General features: G+C 38.4%; 1 protein-coding gene across 1 annotated transcript in view; it reads right to left on the reverse strand.

Moving 5' to 3' along the window:
- Positions 1-967: 967 nt before the first annotated feature.
- Positions 968-22,632, reverse strand: part of LOC124996672 (ras-specific guanine nucleotide-releasing factor RalGPS1-like) — a 61,638-nt gene continuing 39,973 nt past the window's right edge. The window contains exons 10-20 of the mRNA XM_047569923.1: positions 21,845-21,938; positions 18,833-18,900; positions 13,045-13,171; positions 11,314-11,465; positions 11,141-11,189; positions 10,747-10,827; positions 9,815-9,920; positions 9,601-9,693; positions 8,225-8,330; positions 8,038-8,129; positions 968-6,269 (exon numbers count right to left, since the gene is read on the reverse strand). Of these exons, the coding sequence (XP_047425879.1) occupies positions 6,240-6,269; positions 8,038-8,129; positions 8,225-8,330; positions 9,601-9,693; positions 9,815-9,920; positions 10,747-10,827; positions 11,141-11,189; positions 11,314-11,465; positions 13,045-13,171; positions 18,833-18,900; positions 21,845-21,938 (998 nt within the window). The 3' untranslated portion in view covers positions 968-6,239. The remainder of the gene's footprint in view (positions 6,270-8,037; positions 8,130-8,224; positions 8,331-9,600; positions 9,694-9,814; positions 9,921-10,746; positions 10,828-11,140; positions 11,190-11,313; positions 11,466-13,044; positions 13,172-18,832; positions 18,901-21,844; positions 21,939-22,632) is intronic.

Genomic DNA, 22,632 nt, shown 5'->3' on the forward strand with positions numbered 1-22,632 from the left:
CAGTATATAGAAAATGAAGCAAACATTGCAAAGATAGCCTTGTGTGTGTGTTCTTGTACAGCTACTGTTCTAAGGCCCAATTTGAGTTTCAGACGAATTCGAATTTTGGGAAAGTAAGGACTTTTGGTCAGTTTTCACCTCTTTTCAGGTGTTAACAGGCTTTAGTATAAGGGTACGTATGAGGTTAAAGTTAGAATTAGGTTTAGGATAGATCTGAGATTAGGCACTTTGTAAAAATGAGAGTTAGTAAATATATTATGTCAATGAATGTCCTCACAAAAATAACCATACAAGCATGTTTGTGTGCGTGTCCAAATGGAAATTGTCTTATTTGATAAAACAATAAAGAGGTGAATGACATGCAACACAATTCCTGATGGTGTATGGTAAATAATGTCTCTATCATACTTATTCTCAACATTAAAAATAATACTAAAAAATAGAATAGCAAGACTTTTGCTGAGAGAAAAATCATATTACTGGTGACTATCCAACTGACCGGAAGCATCAGATCAGGGGCCTGTAGCTTACAATTTGTAAGCCTTGGTAAAAATGGCAAGCAAGCGGCTCATGTGATGAAACCCACGAACATCTCAAAACTGAAACAGTTCTGTTCTGACGAATGGGTTGAAATGGCTCCAATTGCTGAAGACAACTGATCAGCATTTACCAGAAACATGGGGGTCACAACAGATACTAAAAAACAAGGGATGCACCGATTCATTTTCTTAAATAAATAATCGCTTAAGTTTAAATTTGTTTAATTTGTTTGACTGGGTTCTCTTTGCCTAAAAATCCACCAATGTTTTCATTCATTTTGTGCAGTAATGTAGGAATTCCGGAAGTGTGCAAAAACCTTTAAGCAGCCCTATAGATCTTACACTCTTCATTTCACATTGGATTTTATGACTAGAACTCTTTCTCAATAATGTGAAGACCCACCTCAGAAGCAACAGGAAGTCAATGATTTTCTGTACATATATTTTATTCCCAATTCAGTGCTTGAAGCTGAAAAATACAGCAACATATAGCAATGTCATGGTAAGAAATAACTTAGCAAAATAATCACAGACTGATAATAACAACCCAGTGGTTATCTTTTTTTTCACAGTTACAACACTAGAAATTGTGTACACAAAAAATACATGCAATGTCCCACTGAAAACAATCAGTACTTTTGGGAATTGGATAAAAAACAGAAACATGTTTAGTTCTGACATATACAAGTTATATACCAACTAAAAGAAAGCAGAAAAGCAATACTTCATGGAGAGAGTGATACGATAGAATCATGTACAAACTGATGGTAACATACACTACATTCAGATCTTTTGCATTTGGATAACTGTGTCTAGAAAACAACTGCCAATGATGACGAAAACTATTCTACATGTGTAATCTTTTGGTTCTTATATCAACATTTGAGATCCACACAAGAAAACACAAAATACAAATGCATATCTTTGTGTTGCCATCTTGAAATGGTGATAGATGGCCCCGCCTCCTGCACCACTGCCCGCAATACCTAGCTACAACAAATAGCAGAGAAATGATGAAAAATAGTTGATACATAGCTTGTTAGCTAACCAGTAGCAGTTAGTCATCATTTTTATCTGGAAAACGGTTAGTGTACGATGAGCGGCCACAAAAATCATAACAAGTGACGTTCAAGGGGTCTGTGCTCACATCAGGGCTGGTCAGGCGGGGCGACCCTCACCCTGTGGTCATTTCTGCACAGCGACTTGTATAAAAGAAGAAGCTGGAACTGAGAGCTTCAACAGGGTGGATCACAAATCACTGGACAGTCTGTAGCTGCACATTATGTCACCACCACAAGAGGGCAGCACCCATTTCTGCCATATTTTGCCTTCACTTTTACACAGTGGGAGGAAATAGAAACATGTCAGCCTGCTTTATATATAGGGTACAATATATTCTTCACTAACATTGGCCGTGTTTTGGAAAACTTTGGAAAAATCTTAACTTTTGAACCCACTTTTTTTGGTAGCTGCAGTTTACTTAAAGAAATTAATTTCCTCACTCATAAATCCATCAGCATTGGCTTTAATTGTTGTCAAGCAAGATACTCTTGGCCTGATTGGCACTCTCTGTGGGAAACATGTTAAAAAACCCCAGTTAGACTTCATTGTTTCACAATGATGATAATATTAATACTTTAATGTCTCTAAGTTTTTACATGATTTTTGGATAAAAATTTGATTTGCCGACTATTTCGTTTGCTACATAAGGGTTATACTTCTACTAAAAAAATAGTTTTTAGAAATTAATAAACAAATCTAATTGTAAGTTGTAATTGCGTGTTTATGGAATGCAATTACATGGAGAAGATTTCTTCTGTAGTATCCACAGAAGCATATTACAAATTGTCATTGTGTTCATTCCCAGAATCAGATTGATGTATCAATGTAGATTTCATTGATCTAGTCATTCAGAAATATACAAAGTAAGTAACTTGAGCTCAGTCCAGACTTTAGGCAAAAGCCTCCTTATATATTCAATAACTTTCTGCCACAGAAGTAGATTCTCACTTATTGCATTAAAATGGGCAATTAGTCATTCATAATTTACTGGATGGATAAAGTAAATTTCTGCAGTTTAACAGTTTAATTTGAAAGCCAGTCAATACCTTCTGGTGTTATATAACAACTCAATGCTGAGACTGGATTGTACATTTGCACATTTGACTCTGCTCAAAACCCTAAACAATGATAATAATATAATGTGACACATTGGACTCTCTGTTCTATCCTGATGAAGTTCCCTGAAATAAAATTCATATAGTGAACAACAGCAGAGTGTCATGAAAGCCCATTGGTTCCACTCATAATCACAAATGTGATGCAGCAACGTAAATCAATGAACTCCGTGCCCTGCTGACCCGCAAAAGTAAAATTGTGCAATACCAGCTACTAAAGAGAAACACAGGCTCAGTCACTGACGTGTGATGGAGTGGATCTTTTACAGTCCACGTAAGAGGACTGGAACACATAAGACTGCTACTAATCAGAGAGAAAAAAAGAAAATGAAAGTCTTTCTCAAAGGACCCATTCGAGTATTTATCAGTTATTATCCCTGACATTGGTTTACAGCGATTGTAAAAAAAAAAAAAAAAAAATCAATGAAAATAGCTTTGGTTGTGTAATTCACTTATATAAGTGCATTTTGATTTGACAACACAGGCAAGAATTTATACACGTGTACTGTACGTGGAGCCTGACAGACGTTTATATTTTAAAGCAAATACTATAGAAAATACTTTTGTCTTTACACATGCACATGTCTGCTCATCTTTATATGTTATCCACGATACTGATTCTTACTTTTTAATGACGTTCCAATAAAATTAAGTTTTAGTGTTCGTTTTATTCAGATGAAAAGTCAGTGTGACCAAACCTCACAACTCATTCTGACTTCCCCATCCCCCTCACACCTGGCAAGAGGTTTGTGTCTGCTGATTGATTCAATGTGCTGCACTGCTGACTAGAATCAAGTGAAAGTCAGTATCTATGCATGTTTCTGCATGCTCTTCACTGCTGTCCAGCACTATGACGAAAAGTAAATGTGATTTGTAGTGAAGTGTTCTTAAACATCGCTGCTTTGGTCCTATGGAATTCAAGAGAGCTTTCATGACCGTTTTTTCCCCCACTGACAGACAACAATACCACTGCACTAGTTGAGGAAATCCTACTAATCCTACTATTCATCCAAAATGAAGAAAAAAGACAGCACATATAAAATGAAATAAGTAATGATTTCATTCCTCTTTTACAATATTATTGCCACTGTTCTGATTACATTGAGTTACAAAAGAGATGCATTAGAAATATGCCACCTATAGGTAATGTCCTAATGTTTTAATTTAAATAAGTGCATCTCTTAAGGGTAATAATTCTGGTTTATTACAACTTATTTTCAAATATTCGGTCATGGTGCCTTCGTGTCATATGATAACACTGTATTTAAATTACTAAAGGAATCTGTGCACATGGCATTCCCTCGCCACACAAACAAACAGCTTCAGCAAGAGCAGTCAAGCAATCAGACAGGTTGGAAATAAATTCACTTTACTTGCTGAAGAAGATGAAACTGAATTGTCTAATACTCTAATAGAAGGAATAACTGAAGTGACATATGTTTGTAATAAATGGCATAAATCATGTGACGAATCTATACTGAGGTCACTGAAGCCATTAATGTTGATCCATTTTTGGAGTAAAAAAGAAATCAGGATAACAAACCGACATCACAGTCATTACTGATACCACAGCTGTGCAGTCTGTGTTGGAATTTTCACATACTGCATCACACTTTGCAGCAGACACTGTTACTTGAGGTCACTTTCAGGGTGTGACAGTGTACAATGCGTGGGACAAATTTTCCTAGTAAAATTAGTAAAAAAAAAAATTTAAGTTTAAATAATTTGGATGTTTATTTCCAACCTGATTGTCTGACTGCTCATGGTCTTCACTTGCCAGACTTCTTCTTAGTGAAGCCACATACATTGTTCACGTCAACACAAGGTTTTTGGCCATTTCTTCTAATGTGTTCTAGGTTGGAGCGTTTATCTGTGTCTCCATAACACCACAGAGAGGCAGCCAGGAGGCATCAGAATACGAACCCATTGAGCCTTGCTCCTCTTGCTTCGTCATTTTGACTACTGTAGCAGCAATCTCATTCTTTTAGTGCAAATTTCTTAAGCCTCGACTTCTCTGTGGATGCATCGGTGATGACTTTGTACAAAATCTTATTGGATCACTAATAGTCACATGATGGTCACACCTTTTAATGCAGTAGGAACCTCCGTTAAAACCAACATCATCACATTTTGCTTTTTAAAAACAGATTCTTTAAGCGTACCAGTGCTGAAGGAGTCTTTCCTTATCCCAGTGTTCTTTAGTTGGAGAACAGTCGTTCCAGGTTTTAGGGTGGCTGAGCACCAAGAGTTTCTCTGAGGAGCAGCTTCCTGCAGTAGGTGGTGAATCCATTTTCCCTTTGATAGCCAATTGTCAAAAAAATAAACTCTTTTATAAATAAATACAGTATTTACACGCAATTAATTGTGTTAACTTGGTACTTCATTGCAAATTGCTTTTAAATTCACTCAACCAGCTGCCTGAGCACACTGGTGTACACTCCTGGCTGTCCTCTGCAGTACTGATGTAATTATCACCTTGTTCAGTATTGTTTCCAGGGATTATGAAAACTTTTATTTTGTTCTGTAGAAAACAATAACTGTTACTACTTGTAAACCTTGTTATGTACATCAGGAAACAATTTTTACAGGAGAACTACCAACTGAGGTAGCGTGTGAACAGGTGAACTGGTCCAGGGCCTTTTCATTTGATCAGCAATTTCACATTGGCTCATAAAGCAAACTTCATGGTTTTGTGTTGATTCATATGAACACAAATCTCTTACTTTGGAATCATTCAGTCCAGCTGTACAACGCAACGCTGAAGGTTGATGAAAACTCATCATCGGTTCTTTTTTGCTGCAGCACTGATCTTTAACTATAATGATGCCATGAGATGAGGTTGTGTTTTATGCTTATGACAACACACCTTTCATGAATGATCCAAGTTCATTAGGGGATGTGCACTGCCTACTTGCTTTCTAGTTATGATGTTAGAATGCAGAAGAAACAAAAAATGTCACCCTATTTGACTACCTAATGAGAAGGCATCCATTTTTCTTAGTAGCCTTGCAATAGCAGTTTCCCAAGTTGAACCATTTGAACAAGCGGGACGTCATTTTCAGCTTTCCATGCTTTAGTTGAAGGCCGTACAACACAACTCTGCAAACCGAAGATCAGCGTCAGCCGTCAATCAGCTAACACTGTTGTCCATATAAGTACACACTGGTGCACTTTTCATACGATCAGAAACCCAACATGGGCCAAAAACCTATGTGCTTGCTCACATGTTTATCGCAGTGTAATAAATACAGTGAACAAGGAAGCTTAGAGAAAGAAACCAACCTCACTTAAGTCTTCCATTGGCTGGACTTCTCCAGAGCTCATACTATACTTAGTCCTGGTGAAGAAGACAGCGGGTATTGGTTGGCATAATAGTCACAGATCCAGTGTCACCGTGAGTTCCAGATGTTTGTCTATCACATTTAAGTAGAAAACCACCTAATTCCACTGTTTCATCATTTAGTCTGTACTTCCCAAAAAAATGGGTTTGGCACAAAAATGTCCTGCTGGGTAAGGTTTGCGCTCATTCAAAAGACATGAGGTTTGCTGGCATCTGTTGAGAGAACAGAATAGACATTCAGGACAAATATTAAGCTTCCTGCCCTGGCATTTATTACACCACTAAAAACTCACCTCTGTTCATCAAAATAACATATTTTGTCCCTGTCTGTCTTAAAATGACTCACCTGTTACTTTACATCTTTGCCTCATTCAGTATGTGTAGATATTTCACTACTTGCCTACAGCTCAACATACCCGCTCACAGTCTGCTTTGCTCAAACACTGTTAAACTAGTCTATTTAACACAGTGGTGAGTTGAACTACTGAAATAATTCAGGAATGCATGTTTGAACCGGACACAGAGCAAACTGTCAGTAGGCTCGTTTTTTTCTCTATTTCTCACTGATGTGTAAATATTCTAATGCATTTTTCATTGTATCACTCACCACAATATAACAAACATAACAGTAATACACACACTTGCAGCTATACTATGTCATCAAACAGCTGATAATGTGTTGCTAATGTTGGCAATTACCAGCTCTGACAAGTTAGTTACATGACAGCGTTTGGAAGAATGTTTCAAATTCTAATTAAAAAGACTGTGGACAAAAGCATCTGGTTCTAAACTAAGTCCCACCCTGTTATTTGATACCATCAGTTCCTTGATTTGGTATTTATGAAACCCTGGCAGCCTGAATCCTTGTTTTTGAGACATTTGGTACAGTTCAGTTCCTCCACTGAAACGGCCCAACTGGCCACAGAGTAGACTGCTTATCTTGATTGTGATACAGACTGTCTTCTAGCATGTGGTCATTAAACAAGCTGAAAAACTTGATTTTCAATGGAGGTTGTATTTAAAACAGCATTAACTCTACTGCTGTATAAACCACGTTTCTTTTAGTTTGTATTGATTATCTAAAAGAAAAAAAAAACAGCAATTTGATTTGAAGGTTTTGAGCTTAGAGTTGGAGTTATCATGACCCGGATGACAGAGAACCGTCATTACAGGATAGTTTTGATTCAGACAATAAAAAAAGAAACATTATGTCTGGTGATGCAATAGTGTATTCATTTCTTTTAGGAGTATTTTTGCCTCAGTAGTTGCTAAAAGCTTCATTATGTTTACCACCTGATAGTTGACATTATCTGCTGTTTGATGCCAGGTAGAAGGGCCTGTCTGCCTGTTGCTGCAGAGAGTGGCACCGAGACTAAACCAAAACACTAATGCCGTGGGTCATAAATGTTTTCTCTATGTCTAGTCACAACACATGCATAGATCAGGACCGGTTTTAATATCAGTGGATAAGAGACTGCAAATGATGTCAAACACTTAATACTAAAGGATTCACCCAAATGATTTCTCTCTCAAGATTCTCAGTTCTTTTCTCTTAATCTGTTCATTGCATAAGAACAGCATGAAATAATAATTAAAACAGCAAAACCTCTAATCAAAGTTTAATTTTTAAATGTTAGAATATTTTAACACTCGTTTTTGTACTAGAACACTGAGCGGCAATTTAGCGTTAGCTCAGGGTTAGGGCTACAACCACAAAACCATGTAAAAATAAATAATTAATTAAAATTAAATAAAATGAAATTACTTAAGTACAATTTAGAAACCTTTTCAAAACTAAATGGCGTAGTCTCATTTTAATATTCTAATTAATTATTTAAAGACATAATTATTGATTTACTGATCTTTCAGTTAGAGTTTGTTCATGCAAGTAAATAGAGTTCTAATTATTATTAAGTACATAATGGCCATCTGAAAACAGACGCCTGATCCAAACAGGGTGTGATGTGTGTGTTAAACATACCTGAGGTCTACTGCTCCTACAGGCCTCCTCCAGGTTTTTGTGCCAGATAATTGCTGAAAATCTGGATCCTGTCTGGAACTTGTAAACATTGCCTGTAAAGTGACATGAATGTTCTTGTTGAGTATCTGAACTGGAATGAACACAAAAAGATTATCAGCAGGAGCCCCGGTGGTGGTGTGAGGCTGACCTTTGTCTGGGTCATTGAGCTGGAAGATGTTGGGTCTGGCCGGGTCATCTGGCAGCACCACCATCCATCCAGTAACACACACTTTCTTACAGGGGTTTGACTTGTACTGTTGCAATCACAGAAGTATGCAGTGGATCAGATTCACAGCAAAAAAATAAAACAGAACAGCAATAAACCAGTGAATGGGTCTAGTTGTGCTCATTGCATTACAATACTTATCAGTATTACAATCATTTACCAGGACAGAAACCTTCAGCTGCTACTAGATTTAAAGTAAACAACACTGCACACTACTGATGAAAAACCCCGTTATTTACAGTGGAATAATCCAGCAAAGCCAAGGTACAAAGTAACACATAAGTGTTGTCACATAAAATATCAAAGCTGAGGTGGTGTCCACTGTTTTCATCTGCTCAATGAAACAGTCAACTAATCATATGTGATTGTGTCACCAGAAGCTTAAAGTACAATGCCATGCAGTGATGTCATTATCTAAATCTATGTCTTCGGATCAGTGTGCTGGTGGTCCTTTTGTAAATAAATCTGTAATTCTATACATATCAGACTCAAGGAGAGGTATGTTTGGAGGCGTGTCAGGCTTTGTTAACATGTTTAGTCTCAATCAGAACCATCTATCCCTGGCTTCAACTCAGTTTTCCCTTTCATCTAAATATGTTTCTACAATAAAAAAAAAAAAAAACATGGCCAAATGCCAAACATGAGACAGCAGAAAAGAAATGCACAAAACGATGGATAAAGTCACTTTGCATTGGTCTTGCTTGTTCAAGCACCATGCCCTGTCCCTGGCCATAGTTTATATTTTGGACCACTCACTGGTGCTGACTTAACACCCCACAAGTCTTGCAGTTTTCAAAGTTGCTTTGAGCTAGTAAACTCATCACAATTATTTCATCCTTGTACTCAGATATTTCCACATCCAATAACAGATTGTCTAGATTGTCTCAAGATGCTTTACAGAACACAGAGCATGCATCCCTCACCCTAAAGTGATGACTTCAAAACAGTTCATTATGACCCAGGATTTAACTGATTTTTGCAAAAAGAAGAACTTCTTTTTGAACTAAGAAGCAGAGAAAAACTGAATTTAGGAGCGTGCATTAATTTTTCCGTGTTCGAGCTACAACATGTCTGTCAGAAATCTGGGTGGATGTGATTTACCTGATGTATTTCGTCCCAGTTTGTTAAAATAAATGATTATCCAGGATGTCCACTACAGATCCATGAGTATAAAAGTTTGATATACACCAAAGTAGTAACATTACTGTGAGACAGTCATGGAAATCCATCCAAAATGTAGAAATCTGCTGATGACATTACAAAATTTGAATAGTTTTGCATTCTTAAAGCAAACTTACATGTTTCCTCTCAGAGGCCCTCAGCGCTTTCGCTCCATAGAATGTCAGTGTTGATCCAGACAAAGTGATCCAAAATCTGGTCCATGACGACAACTGCCAGACAACATAATAAACAGATATAGAGAAAACACATCTCTCATCTTAGAATTTTTTTTTAATCCAATTATTGACACGGTAAATCATGTTTGAGGTGTTTGAAGACAACTCTCCATACCTTGGGCTTTCGTCCCTCCTTCAGCAGTGTCTTCCTTCGCAGGGGTCCTTCAATGGTTACACCACCAGCCTCACTACACCCATAGCAAGAGTTGGCAGCAGAGGAGCTAAGAATGTTGGCAAATCAAAAAGATGGAACATTATGTGCAACTGGACTAGTGTTCAGAGGTCAGGGTTTTCCATTTAACACAATATGCCGTTTCAGTTCAAACTAATGTCAATCATCAGAGTAGTACAGGAAGGAGCTCCTAAGAACACTGATCTACTTTGCTGACCTGAGGTGGACACTGAGTAAGTCTAGATAATTTATACAGATCTCATCAACATATATAGTACAATACATGTGGCCTGTGCAATTACTATAGATTTTGGCCATATACAGAGTACTTACAATGTTCAACATCAGTATGGGCTGAAATCTACTAATGACAATAACCTCAAACAAAAAGGCTTGTCACCTCTGCAGTGACTGGTACAGACTGTAGCTTTGAAGTAAAGCAGGCCAAAGGCATGATCTAATCTGCTGACCAGTGATTAAACCCTACTCATTAAAGCAGATTAAAACAACTTATACTTATAGTCTGTACAGCATTACAGGTTATATATAGCAGATTAGTAGGTTATAGATGTGGGTGTGACTCAGTGGTAAGAAGATACAAAGGAAGTTTGAAGAACTAATCAAATACAACAAATAATTTATTTTCTATTTCAAGAAATAGAAAGTGTCTCTTTCTTCAGATCTAAAACGGCATAGCGCAGGGAAGGAAGGTTGCAGGTCGTCCTGACTTGTATAGCGCACAAATAGTCCCAATTAAAACTGTTATGCAAGTAAGTGTTTAGCTTTGGTCAAACCTACATATGAGTTAACATTAGAGTCTAACACTGTACTTTCTTCCAGAATGAACCCATTCTTCTTTCTTAGTCACTCAGTACCTGTAAACATAGCTGCGGCTCCTGGGGGAGTTGCGAAGTGGAACCCTCCAGTTGGGGCCCAGTGTTGCGTACATTCGGCCCCTGTATGTCATATATTGTCACAGTCAGTCTGAAAGGCTCGTGGACAGTTCAGTGTGTCCAGGTGCACCAATTGAAACACGTCATACTGCCCGGTCACGGGCTGCTTTAAATCTGCCATGTATTGACACACATTAAATATCTTCCTTATTTGAGGGTTATCTCTTTTCTCACACTAACATCGATACACAGAGGGAATAATGTCATGGAGGATTTTAGCAACATTTAAATATTCAGATTTCATTCATGATGAACATGCTGTAGACACTATTCTATATTCTAATTCTTCTTTAGAACTAAATGGCATGGCTCTCACCTTTCCATCCCAGGCGACAGCTCCTCCCCAAATGAACTTTCACTGCTGCCTATCAGGAGGACAAGAAAAACAAAACTGTCTATAAGTATATAAGAAAAGATAACAATTTAGAAGTTTACTTTTATTTGCCATGAAAGAAATGAATACCTATACCATTTGCATCACACACTTACCTAAAGATAGGCCATTGGACACCGATGTACTGTGTGGATCATTTCTAACTGGACTCTGAGACTCCAAGAAGCTGTCATCCAGCAGGTGTCGTGTTTTCTCTATAGGAAATGTGGCACTCCTGCTCTCTGACATACCGTACTGATACATCATACTGTGGATAGAGATCAGCCATGAGACAACAAAGGAAACACAGATGTGTCCAAAGATGTTTTCGTACTCTAAATAAGAAGAACTGAAATGCTAGTTGCCATGTGGGCCTATTGACTGAACTTCTTTGTCAATTTGAAAAAAGAAAGTTCAGAAATAAAAAAAAAGGCTAAATTGCTTAAAAAGATTATATTTTTATCTCTGTATTTGGTACACTAGTTTTGTATTGTATTATATTTATGCACATGATCTGTTTATGTTCTTGTGTTTCTCTCTGGAACAAATTCAGGTATCCCGTATCTCCCGTATGTCCTTGTCCCAACTTAGTTAATACAGGTCAGTGAGCAGTCTGGTATAGGTTGAGACAGTGTAATGTATTTACACTACACATAAAACTGTGCAAAAGTTTTAGGCAGGAAAAAAATCTGTAAACTAAGAATGCTTTAAAAAATCTAAATAATGATTGTTTATTTTTTTATTAATTTACACAATGCAAAGTCAGTGGACAAAAGAAAAATCTAAATCACATTGATATTCGGTGTTACTACCCTTTGCCTTCAAACTAGCCTTAATCATTATAGATACAGGGATTTTGTAGGATTGTAGACGTAGGATGAAAAACACAGCTTAATTTCCTTCGAAATTGGAAGATGTCCAGCTGTACCATCAGCTCAGAACTATCAGAAAGCATTGGGACCCAGGTACACTCATCTACTCTCTGGAGAAGTCTGGCCAGAAGTGGTCTTCATGGAAGAGTTGCAGCCAGAAAATCCATCCCTCTGACATGGAAACAAGGCCAAGACACTCAACTATGCACAAAAACATGGGGTGTAGAAAAATGGCAGCAGGTGCTCTGGACTGAAAATCTGAAATATTTGTCTTTATCGGAAGTCGGTTTGTTCACCAAAGGGCTGGAGAGCACTACAATAATGAGTGTCTGCAGGCAACAGTGAAGCATGGTGGAGGTTCCTTGCAAGCTTGGGGCTGCATCTCTACAAATGGAGTCGGAGATGTAGTCAGGATTAATGGTATCCTAAATGCAGGGAAATACAGGTAGATACTTTTCCATCATGCAATACCATGAGGGAGGAGTATGACTGGCCCCAAATTCATTGTGCAGCATGACAACGATCCCAAGCATACAGCCAAGGTCATTAAGAACTATCTTCAGTGTAAAGAAGAACAAGATGTCCTGGAAGTGATGGCATGACCCCAAAAGAGCCCTGATCTCAACATCATCCAGTGTGCTTGGGATTACACGAAGAGACAGAAGGATTTGAGAAGGCCTACATCCACGGAAGATCTGCGGTTAGATCTCCAAGATGTTTGGAACAACCTACCAGCCAAGCTCCTTCAAAAACTGTGTGTAAGTACCTAGAAGAACTGATGCTGTCTTGAAGGCAAAGGGTGGTCACTGCATTTTGTTAACTGGTGAAAAAAAACTTTTAACACTTGCATTTCTGAAAGCATTCACAGTTTATGGCATTTTCCACACCTGCCTAAAACTATTGCACAGTACTGTATGTTTTGTATGGCTCAAATCAAACTAATCTAATCCAAATCTAACTACGGAAAATACTCACTTGTTTCCCAGACTATGGCTCTTCCTGTGGTGAGAAGGAGGGGGCGTAGGGATATGGACCCCCACAGAGGCGTCAGGGCAGGTAGGCCTGCGGTTATACCTCATAGAGACAGATACCTCAGACAGACCTGAAACACAGAACACAGATCATTGTTGCTATATGTTGCATTACTGTTATTATGTTCAAAGATGCACGTGTAATAATAAGAACGATGGTGAAGGTCTCTCATCAATGCCTGGTATGTAATGTCCAGACACACACTCTGATCAAGGATGCTTTTTTCACCTGGCTGTTGGCCTCATTCATAGAATTTAAATTGTACTGAAAAACCGTGTATCATAAAGGCAACTAAATGATTTTACAACAACAACACAGAGGTTTACAGAGGCTTTGTACTAAAACATTTTCCGTATCCTTGTCATTCACTTATTGAATTTAATGTACACGATAACAGGACATCATTACACAGCAGTGTGCAAGGTTTTTCTGCCCTAAAATAGTTATTCCCATGTAAACTGTGGAGGAAAAACTCTAAATCAATTTAATAATAGATGTTAGCACACTTTGCCTTGGACAGCCTTTCACCTCCAATTCTCATGACACACTTTCATTGAGCACCACAGTACTTCCTTGAAGTTATATGGTTTGGATACATGGATAACTGCTCATTTAATTAGATTAGTTTATATTTCAGTTGTTTGTCAGTGTTAGTTTCCTTTCATGGCAAAAACACAAGATATTATACACTTTATTGTGTATATGTGCTCTTCAATAAAGCCACTAGATGGAACCAGTGAGGCACAAGAGCCTCTACATGAACATTTTATTTACAGCAAGACCCAGTGGGGTCACTCCATCTACAGGTTCTATGTACAGCGATTGTACACATGTGCCTTCATCATCCTATCATCAGTCTGGCTCCAGCTCTGCCTCCTGGAAGGATTTGTGAATTAATGTAGTGTTGCGATGAGCATTTTGTGCCAGTGGAACTTCTGAGTCACTTTCTGTTCCCTGTTACTGGAAACCCACTGGGGCCATTCAATTAGCTAGACGTGACCAGTTTGGACCCAGCTGGGTAGTCTGCGTTCAATATGCTCGGCTTGAAATTTACTTTGTTGTACTGTTTGGCCTTTAGAGCCTCTTGAAAATTTGGGACCAGAGCTCAGAAACAGAGGCAGCTGCATGTGATTGGCTGTTTTGCTGAAGAATCGGATACATTCCCACTGATGAGGCACTACGGAATTTGTTCTAATTAGAATCTTTCCATCTGACTAGCGGGAACGTTTTACTCCTCTACAACTTTGTAATCACAAATAATAACGTGGTGAAGGGAAAATTAAAGGATAATGTGGTGAGAGAATGATCCCCCTGGTATTGATGCTGCCCCATTGTGGCTTAATTACTCTACTATTAGCTTGTAAAGGCCTGGCACTGGTTTGGGGTGCTGCATCTTGGAAGCTGAAATCTCAGCAGGTCCATTTTGGATCCAGTTTTTGGTTAATAAAATAACCAGGCTTGTTATTTTATATCTAAATACTGAATGGTTTGAACAAAACCTCAATAATATTAACTCTGATGGTAACAAAAAGCAAGAATGAACTTTAGGCCGTTAATGTCTGCTTAATATGCAAGTCACATCAACCAGACAACCGAAGGTCACCAAGAGACAGTTTGTTATCACAAGCTGGATGGATTGTAATTGTTGAATGGTTGGTCCACCCGTGTGGTCCAGACTGAATTATCTTAACTGCTCAATGGAAGCAATTTGGCACATACCCTGAAGATGCACAGTACAGACGTATAAAAACTTACAAGAATGTAGAATTGCTAAGACTGTAGAAAGTCTTCGAGGGCTCACTGACTGATTCTCAAACAGCTGTGAGTGATTTGCTATGACCTTTAGAGTAACAAAATTTCTGTCCAGCTGAAGGCAACACTCTCCACCACCATGGTGGACTATCTTAACATTAGTGTGTGTTTTGATTGATTTTATATGTCATTCATTCATATTTGAAAGTTGTTCCTTATGATGTGTAGGTACATTATGGTTGGCAGGTTATTCCAGAGTCTTCTGTGTCTTCATGTACTCCCAGACAGACTCCATGACGTTGTATGTCAGCACTGTTGCAGCCTCTAGTCTGTCTGGATAATGTAATAAATCCTTTGAAAAGTCATATTCCAGGTGATTGATGTTAGCTCTTAGCTCATCTCTAAGCACGCGTGTGTGCATGCTCAGCTAGTTGAACTGCTGCCAAGACATTACAGCACAGCTTACACGAATAAAGCAGACTCTGGTCTGCGGTGAAACAGTCACGAAAAGCTCAGTCAGTCATGGTTTCCCAATACAGTAGACAACTGAAACATAACGATTCAAACCATGCCACGTACACATACATTGCCTAAGTGATGTTTTAGCTGGGTGAAAGCATCATGTCATGTCTTGTTTATGTCCATGTACATGTTTAGTTGAGCACTCCATCTTACATCAACTTGGCCATCATGGAGAGAGTGACTAAATGAAAATCCTCTGTTTGGTAGTGTGCGGAGTACACGGGATGTGTTTATGCAGATAGAGCCAACAAACCAGAACAGTCCTTTTTTCCACCCCTACCTTCGGCTGTTTGTGTGCTGTCAAAACCATGGCCAAGACCAAGCAATTTGCCGTGTATCCAGACGTTACTAATTCAGTATTTGCCATTGCTAGCTGGGAGAACACCACCAGGCACCAGAAACTTGCTGTTTCAAACATTCTCCAACTAGTGACAGGGTCGTAACATGGTTGTAGACATTTCTCTCACATTTAACACTATGACTATGTCACTAGAACAGACTTACACAGTTAGTATACTTGAACTACAAATTTTAATGCACCATTATTCAATAAATGTAAAAAAGGTTCATTAAGGGGGAAACCCTTGTCTCATCTAAGCAATTTAAACTTATTCAACTGTGTCAATCTATTGAATCATCTCAACGTTATCTTCAGTTTCATTTTCACTTTTATCTGAGTCCACAAAGACTCCTGCTGAGCCACGTCTTGGTTCACGCAACGCCCTCTCCCTCAACCTGGATTCCGCATTTTCCTGATGAAACAGGCCTGGGTCTTTGACAACATTGGCTGTTTTAGTGTGCATTTGTAATGCATTTTACAGAAAGCTGCGCTGTAAAAAGCCCAATAACAGATGACCAGACCACCTGTTGTAGAATTTGATGCAAGTAAGCGGGTGTTTATGGAAAACTCTGAACATACACTAAACCTGAAAATTTTGTTCAAATTCAACAATTTTGTATAGTGTAAGATGTACTGTAATGTGTTTTCAGGTTTGAATTTTGGCATTTTTTTATGATAATGTGACGCTTCTGATAATCAAATCTGAACTCATCATAATAGAATAAGAAATGTAGCTGCTAGGTCATATGCATAAGGAAAATGTGTATCTACTCCTAAGGAACAAATTACCTTTTACGGATAATAAAACAAAGCTTTGCCAAATGAAACCAAAAGTTCAAATTGAGACAACACAGTTTCCAGTAACACTTTTCAATTTAATAGCCTCGGACACATGCTTCCATCTTAAGTGAATTACTGTTGTAGTGTGTACTGCAGTGACTGCAGCACATTACCTTCTTGGCACAGAAAGATCCTCTTGTAATAAACATGGAATAAAATTTAAACTTTCCCTTTTTTCCACTTTACTGCACAATCCCATGACTAGCGCTAAATCAGTCTGTTACTCTGCTAAGATTAATAAACCAAATTATCTGAGTCAGAAATTATACTAAATTGTTTGATAAGTGGCAATGTGAGAGAGAAAGTAGTAATTGCAGTTACTATGGAAACTACAACAAATAATCATGTGGCTGGCCAGCCTTTGAGACATGAGTCAATGGAAAAAGATCAATGGCTAACACGTTGCTGCAGTTAGACCACTATTAGTCCCCTCGTTAAGTTGCCCATGGGATGTTTTAGTCAGCTGTTAATGCAACATGGTTATATACTCAAAAACAGAATTAACTGACCTAACTTGTTGTTCATATTATGAGTTTCTAACATTATTATTCCCCAGACTCTCTGGGCCGTGGGAGTTTTGAGGGGGTACAGTTTTGAGCCTTCATCAATCACCCAACACAGCAGGACAGTATGCACACAACATTTATTTCTGTGTTATACGCACACACAGGGACTGTCACATCCCCAACTGTCCCATCCTAAACAACGACTAAATTACTCTCAGACTGAGGGGGTCACAGATAACTGAATTTAAATGATACAAAAATAAGTGACTCTGCATGTATTTGGAAATGTCTACCTTTATTGTGGTTCTGAGTTCTTCATTACCCTGACTTACAGCTTGCGTATGTCTTGTTCCTGCCACCTCTGCCAATAACAAATCAACTCCTTCAAACCACAGCAAAACACACGAGGGAGAGGTGGTGAGTGAGTGGCCTATTTCATTCAAATAAAGTGACAAGAAGGGAGTGAGATGTGAAAGATTTACTTAAATAAAATACAATCTATTAAAACTAAAGAAAAAACATTTAATGCCAGGTGGATGTATCGATGGAAGATGGAGACAATGCCAGGCTTATAGCACTGACCACCCTCTCACATCAACAAGGCATCTCAGGCAAGCTGGGCATGCTTCCAACACAGTGGAAGGGAGGTCACAACTCCCACTGCACTGGCCTGTTTGAACAGTTTACGATGCAGGAAGAATTCAGTTTTATGCCTTTCTGCTACACAGACAGGCAATGTGGAGATGGAAGAAGCGGGAAATAATGGAAAATGACATTGACGGAAGAGTTGACACTGGTTGTTTATGCAGCCCACATGCTACATAAACCCTCAGAAAGTCTGGGCCCTGTGTGTGTTTCATCCAAACAGCATCTGTTTGTCATGCTCATAAAGGGAGATTCTGAAATATTCCCAGATTCTATTTCCAGCAGATGACAGTATCTCAGTCTGTTTTCAGAGATGTAAAGGGATAATGATTGGTTCCTTAAAACAATTAGTAACTTTTGCTATTGGTTCCTTTTACGGTCCCTCTGGCCTGTGGAGTACCTCAGGGCTCTTTTCTACCGACATGCTTTGGACCACAACCCAAACAATAAGTAATGGATTTCACAGTTTAACACACAAACTTAAGTATCTGTCTTAAGAGTTTAACACAAAGTCCAAGCAAAATCTTAACCATTTACAAGTTAGAATTTTTTGTTAGACCACTATTCAACTACTGAGAATTATTCAATGAGACTATCCCATGAAGCAGAGAGGAGCTTGGAGCTTATAGAGGTGCAACATTGTAACACTTCAAATGAGATTTTCAAAATTTCTGAAAATTGCTGTCAGTGGACAATGGAGACAACATAGTGGCTGTCACACACTTTGTGTTCTTTTCATGCATGCTTATAGGTGTATGCTTTATGGAGTTTCAAGTTAAATGAAATGTCTATAGTTTTTTTTTTTTTAGCTATGGAGTGTAGGATTGTATCCTCTACATAGGATCTATAACGCCACTACCAAGTGCAGCAAAGAATATATCCAACCAAACCGGGGAACGGTCCTGCTCCTGCACTGCAGGCTCTAAGATACTGAAACTTTGTCTTGATTTGACTGCCACCATCCCTCACAGCAGCAATTTATACACACCAGTATTCATCAGGGTTTGCATTTACAATTTATGATTGATTGTTGGAGTGAATGGATGCACTACAATGACATGTGAGAAGGTGCACAATTTGATCTCTGGGGGACACATTAGGAATAGTTCAATTACGTGTGTCTTACCTGCCAGATCTTCTTTTGAAGAAGCGATGCGAGGGGAGCTGTTGCCTGGTTCAATCTTCAGAGACAGCCTACAACACAAATGGTTTCCATCAGACGTGTCAGCCCACTGCTGTAACTATAGTCTAGACTGAAATACCCCCACTGACTGCTCTCATGTCACCCCAACTGTTTAATGATGAGGTCAATAAGTCAGAAAATTATGCAGAATGTGTGGGTAATGTCTCTGAACCACTAACAGTGGAGTGCAATGGTGAAGCCTTCACAAAGCCAGATGCAGGCTTTTCACAGCAGTTCCAGTTTATTTATGAAAGACCATTAAACAAAAATCAGAACCAGCTTTTCTAACTGAGCATTTACTAACTGAGTAAATGAAGCCGTGACTGTTTCAATCAGCCACTGATGTAAAAATGGACTGGTAAGAGGTTTCTGTTCTGCAGTCTAGGCTCCAAAAAAAAGTCCAGTGTTTATTTTCCATTCCCACAAGGTTGTTATGCAAAATTTAGTACTCCGCTACGTCTTATATTCATAGTTTATTCCAGTGTATTCGCCTGCAATATAAAGCACATTATTGACTGTAGCTTTATGTTTGCACTGTGATGAATAATTTAAATTACTTGCTATGTCAGTTCTGAAATTTGAGAAATACTACATTCAAGTAAATTATATTTGCTGACCATGTGGTGCTCTGAAGAAGCTCAAATACATCAGGACTTTTCTGATGTTCTGATTCTGAGATTCTGAGAGAGAGTTGATAGGCCCAATTTCTTGGGCCTATCAACTCTTAGCTGCCAGGTTATGGATTTAATAGAACACATGTAACACAACTTAAAATATGCATATACAAAAGTATACTGAAGCAAAATAAAGAAAAATCTGTTTGAATGGAGTGAGTCGTTTTCTGTGTTTTAAGTGTGGATGTGTCAGTCAGTCCATATTTCAAATGTCTAATAGATAGATGGTTAAATCCTAGACTCTTGCAATTTTCACACACACTGGGGTCTCATTGGAGAATGTGCCCAAGGCTCAGGAACACCAACAGTTCATGTATGACACAAGTACAAAACTCACTATCCACACTTTCTCCTTCGTCAGTAATCCAGCTGAATTTCTGTATGGTATATGTCAGTGAACAAGGATGCTAACAACCATTACAGATGATCTGAATTCAGCTACTCAGCCAGTTGATATTTTAAGTGTACAGAGAATTGACCCTCGTGAGAAATGATTAGAGTGAAAAGCTGAGCCCATTGTATACCCACTAAGCTGCACTATAATTAAACATTGAATGGCTGGACCCTTCAGTTGAAAAATGCTGAATGAATAAATAAATTCTCATCATGGTTACAACAAAAGGATGGGAAAAAATCTGCAAGCGGTGTCATCGAACTCTGTCTGCAAGCTGCTGCTTGCCAAGCTGACATACTTTGTTGTCGCAGTTGGGTAAATACCCATACAACTCTCAATGAGTAGTGCATTCTTAAATGAATCTTAGGCAGGTAGCTGCTGTAAGAAGAGAGTTCTGTGCATCTTCCCTGAATAGACTACACAGGGGCAGGGACTTCTGTTGGGAGATCGGAAATCTGTTCCATGGTCTTTCATTGTCTTCCAAGTGTTTGCCGAGCTTATATTTCTTCTTTTTAAGAATGACTCAGCCTATTGATGATCACTTCAATCAACACCTCTTTGTACACGATACTGAGACTTCTCACGAATAGCGATCAACGCTAGACCTGTTAGCTCCTCAATCTGTCATAACATACAAAGGAAACAGGCCACAAAGGACCAGTTACTGTTGAGCCTGGCCATGTGAAAAATGTCTCCCATCCCAATACAAAGTCATATTTGTGTTATTCTGCGTAATTTAAAGCTAAAACACTACACATCAATTACACCGTCACTGATGCTTCACATCCATTGTGTTGTACAAAGGCAAAATCACAAAAACTGCCCAAATACTTCATACTTTTCTTTGTTGGAGATTTCTAGCTGTCAGCACACTTGGGGAGAGCTGACTGACTCATTTTACGAGACCTTACCCAAATATTACCACAGGGTTTGATCCATATTTTGGTTTCAGTGTGACTCCCCAAGTTTTCACTGTCCTATGTCTCCTTTGTCTCTCAAGTCTCCTTAGAAAAAAATCATCCAAATATCATTGACTTTTCTTCAGTATCATAAAAAATGTAGTGATGTTGTCTGGACATCCATGGATCTACAACATCCACGGTAATTTGGCATATATTTAATGGTGCCAAATATAGGCTAAAAGCAACAACCTGAATTTGCAATACTGATCATAATTCTACATGGTTTAAGTTTTGGTTGTATTCAGGACTATTGCATCATGTTTAACAATGGAACATTTTTAAGCTAATTATGATTCACTGCCTCTCATGGGAGCCAATGATTTAATGCATTACTGACTGGCAAAACCAATGACAGGCTCTTGGGACTCCTACACACATGACCTGCAGAAAAGCTCCTCTCACATTTCAACTTCAGTTAAAACTTAAAGGTCTTGTCAGTGTATGCAGGTCAGTGGTCTGATCTAGCAGCTCTGATTAGGTTGTTTCTCCACTGGCATAGTTTAGATCATTTTCTAGAAATTAAAAAGAGGAAAGTTTTTTTGCCACTCTCCCCTAAAAAGAGGATATATGTGAATCCAAAGTGTCGACATACAGCCACAGCTATAGCAGAGGACTTGAGACACCACCTGAGAAACTCATCAGTGCCAGCTGGATGAATGAACTCCCCATGGAGGAATATATATGAGCTGTTGTTCCATGTATTCTGTTTCCTGTGCACCATCAAATTTACACACATTTCCAAAAGCCTATGTGACCAGTGATACGGACACTGACAATGTATTCACTAAATGGTTTGTTAATCTGGCCATAAGAAAGTTAAAAACAAAAAAAACAAAAAAAGGAGTGTGAGGGTGTTTTAGACATTGTTAAAACAATAAATAAAACATAAATATTATAATTTTGTGCATTTGACGATAAAACTTACTTGAAGTTGTCATCCTCAACAAACTTCTGAAGTTCCTCTATGTAGCGAACTGACAAAAGATACTTCTGAACATGTGGCAGGGTCAGCAAGTGATCTGAAGGAAAATGGTTGGAAAAAGTTAAACTCAACCTGACACACTCTCTCTTTCTCTTTCTCTCTCTCTCGTAAAAACTATGAAGGAGCACACGTGGCATTTTGGACAAAAAGCATACAATTTAGATCTCAAAGTAGACACATTTTGCTTTGATGACAGTTTTGAACACTCTTGGCATTCTCTCAATCAGCTTCATTCACCTGGAATGGTTTTCTAATAATCTTGAAGGGCTTCCCAGACTCTGCAGTTCAACTGATCCCAAACCATCTCACTTGGGTTTAGGTCAAATGATTGTGGAGGCCAAAACATCTGATGCAGCATTCTATCACTATCATTCTCTGAGGTGTATGTTGCTGTCTTCTTGACTGTGCAAAGCTCATTGAAGAATCTAAAATATAAACCATAGTCTGGTTTGTTGAACACTTTTTAGGTTTACTAAATAATTCAATTTGTGTTCATTCATAGTTTTGATGTCCTCAGCATTAATTGACAATGTAGAAAATAATAAAAAATAAATAAAAACCATTGAATGCGTATTACTTCACACTAAATATGCTGTCTGTTTAATTATGTATACTTCTGTTCTGTCCCACCTCCTTCTTTAAGCCAACGGATTTCTTCATATTAGCTCAGATCTGCTCAAGGTGTCTTCCTCTTAAAAGGAATGAAGGCCATATTTGCCTTAGTGCTTGCT

Source organism: Mugil cephalus, chromosome 19 (assembly GCF_022458985.1).
Source record: "Mugil cephalus isolate CIBA_MC_2020 chromosome 19, CIBA_Mcephalus_1.1, whole genome shotgun sequence".
NCBI classification, from domain to species: Eukaryota; Metazoa; Chordata; class Actinopteri; order Mugiliformes; family Mugilidae; genus Mugil; species Mugil cephalus.